General features: G+C 42.3%; 1 protein-coding gene across 2 annotated transcripts; it reads right to left on the bottom strand.

Moving 5' to 3' along the window:
• NUDT15 (nudix hydrolase 15) lies at positions 1-2,553 on the bottom strand. 2 transcript variants are annotated; one of them, XM_032677791.1, is made up of 3 exons: positions 2,143-2,418; positions 1,873-2,063; positions 1-1,282 (listed from the first exon to the last, which is right to left on the bottom strand). In XM_032677791.1, the coding sequence occupies exons 1-3, from the start codon at positions 2,295-2,297 to the stop codon at positions 1,137-1,139; spliced, it is 492 nt and encodes a 163-aa protein (XP_032533682.1). In that variant the 5' UTR covers positions 2,298-2,418; the 3' UTR covers positions 1-1,136. The 2 variants fall into 2 exon arrangements, with proteins under 2 accessions (XP_032533682.1, XP_032533683.1); XM_032677792.1 differs by having other exon boundaries at positions 1,172-1,615; positions 2,143-2,553.
• Positions 2,554-8,693: the final 6,140 nt, after the last annotated feature.

The raw sequence follows: 8,693 nt of genomic DNA on the forward strand, positions 1-8,693 counted from the left end.
TTTCAATATTGTGCTTGTGTTTTATTAAAAAGAAATTAAAGATATCTCACAACATTTTTGTACAATGAATATATCTAAAAGAAACAGACAAGAACTGTGTTAAAGAACCCTGATGAGAAAAAAAATGAGCCAATTAGTGATTTCTTTAAAAGTCATATCCTAAAATTAATTGCTGATGTACTAGTGACTACAGCTGGAAAATAACCAAATTTGGTTACAGATTCTAGAAAAATTAAAAATATAAATGCATTGGTTTTGTATGTATCTTTTGTATGTATCTTCACCACCAATTCAGTTGTTTAATACTGACTACTCCCTTTAGCAAAAAAGTATGACTTTTGCCATTGAGCTACACCTATAAATGAGATAATTTTATTTACGTCAGCCTAGTAGAACACTGTAGGCACCATTATAAGAGTTTAGTAACATTAAGTCAGATCAACTGCAGAGATCTGTGACATTTTTACAGATAAACTGAATGTATCTGAGGCCGCAAACAGAACTGTTACAAAAGCAAGTGACAATAAGGATCAGGGAATGTCATTCCCTGTAATAAGCCATCATAACCTCTTCATATTTATAATACCCTTGATTTTCAAGTATACACTGCTGTCTGCAGGAGAATGAGGCATTGTCTGTGAAATGTAACTTTTTTTCATGACAGTAACTTCATAACTAAAGTTAAGAGACAAGGCTAAGTTTTAAAAGTGGTCCAATAATTACAGGAAAGCAGCATGACATACAAAGTAAGTTTACATATAAAGCAGGGCAGTGGTTTAAACAAGTAAGTTTTCTTGGGCCTGATGCTGCAACTGTTTCTAAGCGAGTAAGCTTCTCTGGCTAGTTCTAACTTCCAAAGGGCTGTTCATCTGTATAAAGATTAACCATACAAAACACTCTGAGTTTGCTATAAAAGCAAATATTAATTGTTAACCACTACAGCTAGAAATAACTCTGGAAAGAGAGACCACTGTTGTGTGAAATATGGTAAAAGCACTGAAACATTTGGCATCTTTCTGGCTTTGGAAAGGGTAATATTTTCACATGGGCAGCATGAGCACGATAAACCCGTTTTTTCTTTCACATCGAAAAAAGCAGCTCTGTCCTTTAGTGTGTTACATATGTACAATTTGGTTTTACCCTAGTTGGTGACTTCCTGTGTATCCCTTTAGATGATCAAGCTCTTCTGTAAAGGGATTGTAACCTTGCTCTCTTAAGCAGCGTAAGGCCCAGAATAGTTGATCTGCTGGAGGAAATTCATCCCATTTAACCCATTCCCAGCCTGCAGGGGAAAAAAAAGAAGAGGAAAAAAATCAGAGTATAGAATTAAGACACAGGAGGTTTAGGCTGAATTTGGGAAAAGGTTCTTCACACAGAGAGTAGTCAGGCACTGGAACAGGCTCCCCAAGGAAGTGGTCACGGTACCAAGCCTGACAGAGTTGAAGGAGCGTTTGGAAAACGCTCTCAGGTACATAGTGGGACTGTTGGGGTTGTCCTGTGCGGGGCCAGGCGTTGGATTCTGATGATCGTTGTGGGTCGCTTCCAACTCAGGGTATTCTGTGATTCTGTGTTATAAAAATTCTTCCTCTGCAAGTCAGGGTGGATCGTGCAGAAACTACCAACATAAACCCAAGTTCTCAGTTGCATGCAGAGTCATTCTGTCCGAGCAACTTCTCTGTTGCCCGGAAAAGCTGTGGATACCCCATCCCTGGAAGAGTTCAAGACCACGCTGGATAGAGCTGACCTAGATCTTCCACTAGCTACCTGATCTAATGGAAGGTGCCCCTACCCGTGGCAGGGGGGTTGGAACTAGATGATCTTTAGGGTCCCTTTCCACCCAGTCCCTTCTGTTACGTCACATTCATTACTCACCCTCGTTCTTGTCGGGCTCCTGGTTGCGCGGCTCCGCGCCGGGCTCGGCCTCGCCCTTCATGAGCACGGTGACGTAGTGGTACCGCGCGGACGCGCACACCGCGTTCACGGCCGACGCGAACCGCACGTGGCGCAGTGGCAGCGCCGCCTCCTCCAGCGTCTCCCGCGCCGCGCACTCCGCCAGGCTCTCCCTGCGGGACGGGACGGGAAGGGAAGGCACGGCACGGCACGGCACACGAGGGCGGGGAGGGGAGGGCGCAGGGCTCCTACCCGAACTCCAGGTGGCCTCCGGGGAGCTGGTAGGTGCCGGCCCCCACGGCGCCTTTCCTCTTGCCCAGCAGGACGCAGTTGGGGTGCGCGGCGCTGGTGACCACCACCCCCACGCCGATCCCAGGCCGCCGGGGCTGCGCCACCTCCTCACCCATGGCAGCCCTGGGCGCCTGGGGACGCTCCTTCTCTCCGCGGGCGGGCGAGGGCGACTCCGCCAATCAGGCTTTGGGATCGCCGGTTTTGGGAGGCCCTTGCGCGGAGGGTGTGTCGGGAGCGCGCAAGGTGCACGTGGTGGTGGCATCGCTGAGCTTCCCAGGCAGGCTGGGGAGGGAGCGGTGCTTCTGTTTGTGTGGAGTTCTTTGGCCGCTGAACGCAGAGGGACTGGGGAGGCGCCGAGAATTGAAGGCGCGTTTGTGCAAATGAGGGGCAGCTGAAAACGAGGAAGATCCAGCTCGGGTTCTTGGAGGTCGTGGAGCCAGTTGGTCTCTGACTACAGATTTGTTTAGGTCTTAAAAAGCGGCCCTTCTTTGGTTAGGCCACAGTTTCCGCTGAAGTTATTTAAAAAGGAAGCTACAAACTTAGCTGAGCAGAGCTCCAGAGGCAGAATAACAGTTCCTGGCTGATAAAGAAGAAATAAAGAGTTTCTGCTAGCAAATATTTACCTGATTTTTACATTTTTTAAAATTACAGAGATATGTAGAATATACAAACTTTCATTTTCCTACACACAACTGTAAAATTTGTCAGATTTTCCCCTTCCTCAGCCTATTGATCCCAATGGATACGAAGTTTCTTATTTGCAGACCTTTCAAATAGTACTGGGGTTTTTTTGTTGTGTTTTGTAAGGTTTTAAAATACCTATGTACAGATGTATTTATTTACATGTGAAGGTCACAGGGCCAAACGGCTGAAGCTTAATCACTACTTTTTGTAGGATTAGTTTTCTGAGGTTTAATTGCCTGAACTGGCTCAGTACAGCATCAGATGAGTCCCAATGCTGACATGAAGGAAATTGTAGAAGTGATTGGCTGGGCATGCTAGAAGCAAGGCTGCCCTATGGCAGTGGCTGCCTCTGCTGTTTAGCAGATGTCAGTCCACACTCCAAATTACTGACATTAGTTACAAATTATGATGATAATAAGCAAATTGCCAAGCTAACAAGCTAACTGACTTTTTGTAAGCCAAGCTCATTCACTTGTATCTGTCCCCCAGTACAGCTGGAGTATCTTAATCTCCAGATGAAACATCAGTCAGTAATGTCACTTCTGTAGTTACATTACATTTACATTTCTGTATTTACATCTTACAAATCTTATGAAAGATTCCTCAGCCACGAAGCTCATTCTGGTCCAATACATTAAAACACCACAAGGCTGTTCATCTGAACAATAAAAACATTCTACTTCCTGTGTACACCATTTTCCCATACCTTTTGCCAAACAGGATTTAGTAACAAGACTGAGGGTGACCCACTGTCATTCTACGGATACATTTTTAAATACAAAAAAATACAGTCATTATGCTTGTTTAGAATGTTAGCAGGATATAATTCAATGAAAATATTACAAAAAGATGATGAGGAAGAATGTAAAAAGTATATTTTTATAAACAACTGTAATTTTTATCAGTAGGCTAAGATTTTCTCTTTCTCTCTAGTATCCTATTGATCACAACAGGGATGTGAAATATTACTCCTTTATAGGACCTTAAAATAGCTGGTTTTTTGTTAAGGTTTTGAAATCTGGTTGTATACAGATGTTTAGATATAATTGTTTCAATTTTTTCACCTTACATTTGTAAACATTATCATAAAGAATATTGTATGAAAATAAACATTTCGTTGACTGAATCTGTTTTAACTGGTTTAAGTCTAGGATTTATTTATGACATGGCTGTGCAGTCAGCTTTTGCAGATTATGGAGTAAATGTAGGCTGGTGTTTCTGAGTTTGACAGTGAACAGACATCCACTGAAGAAAGACATAAGAATAAGCAAGAATGAGAAAGTGGTAAGGTGCATCTTCTGCCATAGGAGTATGATGAAAAGCTTGCAAGGTTATGATTTATATGCTCTTGTAACTTGTTTATTAATATTTCATCTGACAAAATACTTCTGTGAGACAAACAGCTCAGTGTATTTAAACCCGCATGTGTCCAGGTGGCTATTGAAAGGGAGGCACCTACTTTTCAGGCCCAATCCCTTGTCCCTTATGCTAACACTGTTATTAATTGCAGTTGCTGTGCAATGAACGGGATGAGTGAAACCGATCTGGATCTAGAAAACCCATTTTTTTAAATTAATTTGTTTTGTAGCATTCTGTGGGGGCACAGAGAGGGGACGGGACAGAGTTTAATCACATTAAACGTAGCACAAAGCCAAACCTGACTCAGCACACTGGGAGACAGACTATTTTTTCAGCGGGATGTGTTCCCTGATGCGATTTACAGATCAGGTACATAAATGAGGGAGGCAGCAAGTAGGAGCAGCTGAGAAAAAGAATGGTGGGACTAAGGATGTCAGTGACAGGCCAGATTTATGTCAGATTAAAATGACTACACAGCCTAAGAGGCATTAAAATGACTATACGGCCTAGAATGACTACACAGCCATTCCCTAAGAAGAACACACATAGAGAAAGCAGGTCACAAAAGCACACAGTGTACAACAGCTTCTTATAAAGCAGCCACACAACCACAAAACATCCATCTTACTGAGAGTTTAATGCACATGGTTTCCTGGCTGTGGAACTTACTATATATTCACATTTGCTTAGCTGAAGTATAAACTGGAAGATGCAAGGATTATATTTAAATATTTTACATTGGAAAGCTGTCATTCAGAAGCTGAATGGAATGTGACAGCAATGCATGGCACCAAAGTCCTGCCAGCAACCTTGCTGAAACTTGAGCTCGGAGGATTTTCCTTCACTTGCATTCAAGCAGCTGGTTGTTGTGCTAAACCTTGATACTGAAAATTTAACATTGTTAACTGTTTCCTCACTTGTATTTTAGCAGAAGTATTTCCATGACACCTCATGCTTCCACTAAATTGCTGTCTTTGGCAATAATTCATTCCTTGCTGTAATGTTACAGCTTTATAGACGTTAGTGGAAATCAGACAATGTACGATGCGTTGTTTTTATGCTAAAATGTAAATAAGTTCTGATCGCAGGACCAATAGGACAAATTAGAGCTGTGCTGTAGGTGTGCCGTCTTCATTGCTCATTAATGATTTCTTTCCTCTCCTTTGCTCATTTGTACAGAAATGACTGACTCATCAGAATTAGTGTAGGTGGTGAAACAAATGTTTTGTTTGTAGCTCTGCCACTAACATATTAAGTGACCTTGGACAACTGGAGAAGATGGATTGTGCTTCAGTTTCTGTGAAACTTCTGGGTGTATTCAATCCCAGGGGAGACCGAATCAGAAGAATATAAAACTATCCATTAGCTCAGAACAAAAATCCAGTACTACCTAGGATTGTACTTGGCAGTCTAGAGTGGATGTCTGGAATATAATAGGCAGGAAACCATGATGGAGCTTTTGACTACTATTCTACAGCCATCTGTGGCTCAGTGACTTCTCAAGGCAGAGATGGCTTCTATGTATTTACTAACCCTCTTCTTGTTTCTCTTCTTTAAACCCACCAAGACTCCTCTTGATGTAAACCTCCATCATTTTCAGCATCCATGGCAAGGTGCTCCACAGCTTAACTATGTGAAGAATCACTTTTGCAAACAAAATCCTTTTGCTTTCATTGAACCTTTCACCTACCAGCCTCCCCTGGTGTTTCACAGTTCTTCTATTGGGAGAGATGGTGGGCTGGTTCTTAATGTTCATACTGTCCCCTGTAGAAAACTGCACCCATTCAGACCTGAGACTGCATACATTAAATGCCTGTTTGTTAGGAGAGGTGTCAGAGTCATTGGCAGAGGCTTTGGCTTTCTCTGATGTTCTTCTCGCAAGACCCTCTGCCTAATGTTTTTCAACTTAAATATCAACCAGTAGAGCTTACAAGGTCTGGGAAACAAATCAAATTGTCCCATTGTCACTATGTAGATGTGGTAAATCCATAATAAAGCGAATTAATATCTATTTCTTAATGCCTGAGCCTTCTGGGATGCTTTATTTGGCCTCAAGCAGCTGTTTGTCTGTTAAAACATCTTGGCTCCTTCTATCTCATTTGCAATGTACCTTTTCCTTGCTTCTTTATAGTTTTAAATACAGCTTCAGAGAGGGCTTCTATCCTGTGTTAAAAAGCTTACTCTGACTTCAGCAAGAAATCTCACAATTTTAAACTTAGAATAGGAAGGAATCTATTTCTGGAGATTTAGCAAAACATCTGGATGTCTACCAGAATACTACTTTCCCTTTCCTTGCACAATCTCTGTGTTTGCAGTATAGGTATTGAATTAGACTGAGCCTGTACAAACCCGAGTTAGAAGAACTGGACTCACTAGGAATTTGTCTGTTTGTAGTCAAGATTGTTATCTTTTCTTGTTTCTCTAAGAAGGTGAAGAAATGGTCAATGTGTCATTTCTAAGAACTGTTGGTTTTAAGGTTTGAGTTGTACCAATTTCCAATCACCTTGTGCTGACAGTCTGAACCATATGGTGGCACTGCTGATCAGACAGAAATCCATGCTTTTTTCAGTGCATCCCAGTTAAACCAGTTCTCACAGCTGGAAAGAAATTGGACGATACATCTCTCCATACAGCTGTGTATCAGACTAAAGACAATGGCATCAATCTTTCTAGAAGTCCTGAAGTGTTGTCAACCATGTAACATTTCTTCTTTTGATGTATAAGGTAAAAACCATCTTCATCTTAAAACTGGAAAGGTAAGTCACCTGTACGGAGAAGAAGATACAGTAGTAATTGTACTCTGAATGTCTTACAGTCTTTGCTAAGGCAAGGATTAATTATAAGCCTAGAGATAGTTGACCAATTTTCTTGCAGTAGCAAGTAACTGAGTCAGGATATAAGTCTGGTTTCCTGACCTGCAGCCAGTACTTCTCTGAACAGTAGCTTTGAGCTTTTAAGCTTAAGGTCTAAAGTTTTGCTAAGCTTCGTTACATGGTCTTGTAAACTTTGTTGCATACTCTTTCCAGGGTAGAGGTCATTCTGGGGACTCTCCTGGAATTATGAGTTTTCTTGAAGTTTATATGGGGAAATGGCATATGGGTAGTCCTGTGATGGAACTGCAGGCAGGCCCAGTGACTAGAGAAGAGCCACTGTATGTACAGAGGAGAGAAAGAGCACAAAGTTTAAGTGCTTTGTTTTCCCTTGCCCTTGGCAGAAGGAAGTATTTTATCAGCTGTGGTGGAAAATTTTGGATGGTCTATTAAAATTTTGCAGCTGCCTACAGGTTCAGTGACATATCCTCCTACCTTGCATGTTTGAACACAGTGGTGCAGAGCTAACCATTCTGCTGAGCTCACTGCAGTGCTAAGGGGTGACAACACTAGGACAGCAGAGGATCAGGAGTGAAATAACTGAACCATGGTAACTCCATCTTTTGCAATACTCACCCAGGGAGAAGTTATGATAGTGCATTTTCAGTTTCAGAACAAAAAAGAGGTAACTTGTCCAGTTAATGGATAATTCCAGCTACAAAACTCAGGAGAATCATAGCTCCAGCATGGCTTTCCTTTAAATCAGATCTAGCTTTGATGTTTATAACATACAGAAATAACTGCATTTTTCCTTATTATTGGTAGAGGACATTCTTGTTCCAATATCCTAGGCCACTACTCTTTTCCCAATTACCATTTTGTTTTAAAGGAAAAAGCTTCACCTCCTTGTGAATCACAGGTCTGGTCACTAGTTTCTGCAGAGATGCCTGTCCTCTGCTTCAATTCCTCAGTGACCAACTTAAGGCCACGAAGGTACAGACCATGAATCGCAGAGGGGGAGTCGCAGCTTGGAGTTGCATGAGGCAGAAATGGGGTTTGTGGTGTAGGGTGGGGGAGAGGCCTGATATGGGGCGGGGGGAAGATAGGCTGCAAAATACCTAGAAAGACTGGGACTGCAGTCATAGAAATATAGAATGGTTTGAGTTGGAAGGGACCTTAAAAATCATCTAGTTCCAACCCTTCTACAGTGGGCAGGGAAACCTTCCACTAGATCAGTTTGCTCAGAGCCCCATCCAACCTGGCCTTGAACACTTCCAGGGATGGAGCATCCACAGCTTCTCTGGGCAGCCTGTGACAGTGCCTCACAATCCTCAGTAAAGAATTTCTTCCTAATGTCTAATCTAAACCTGCCCCCTATCAATTTAAAGCCATTTCCTCTTGTCCTATCAAATAATGGGTGCGTTTGAGTTGTTGCATGAAAATACCCTGAAGTAGAAAAAAAAAAAATTCCTCAGAGTAAAAATATAGAAAAATTTTCCATTCTGAGGCTGAACCGGTAGGGTGGGGTGGCAGAAGGGGGCTGTGCCCCTCTCCTCCCCTTTGACACAGGCGGTGCCAGCCGAAGCCGACGCGGTAAGAACGTTTTTGGTGGATTACAACCCTTTTTAGGAACCTTGTCAGAAAAAAAGTAACCTTTAT

This window comes from Chiroxiphia lanceolata, chromosome 2 (genome assembly GCF_009829145.1).
Source record: "Chiroxiphia lanceolata isolate bChiLan1 chromosome 2, bChiLan1.pri, whole genome shotgun sequence".
Lineage (NCBI taxonomy): Eukaryota > Metazoa > Chordata > Aves > Passeriformes > Pipridae > Chiroxiphia > Chiroxiphia lanceolata.

Bases quoted from the DNA above. Each gene is read 5' to 3' on its own strand.
- NUDT15 (XM_032677791.1), bottom strand. From the start codon at position 2,297: ATGGGTGAGGAGGTGGCGCAGCCCCGGCGGCCTGGGATCGGCGTGGGG. The intron at 2,064-2,142 runs GTAGGAGCCCTG...CCCGTCCCGCAG, and splicing joins GGAGGCCACCTGGAGTTCGG to GGAGAGCCTGGCGGAGTGCG. The intron at 1,283-1,872 runs GTGAGTAATGAA...TTTCCCCTGCAG, and splicing joins GGAGCCCGACAAGAACGAGG to GCTGGGAATGGGTTAAATGG.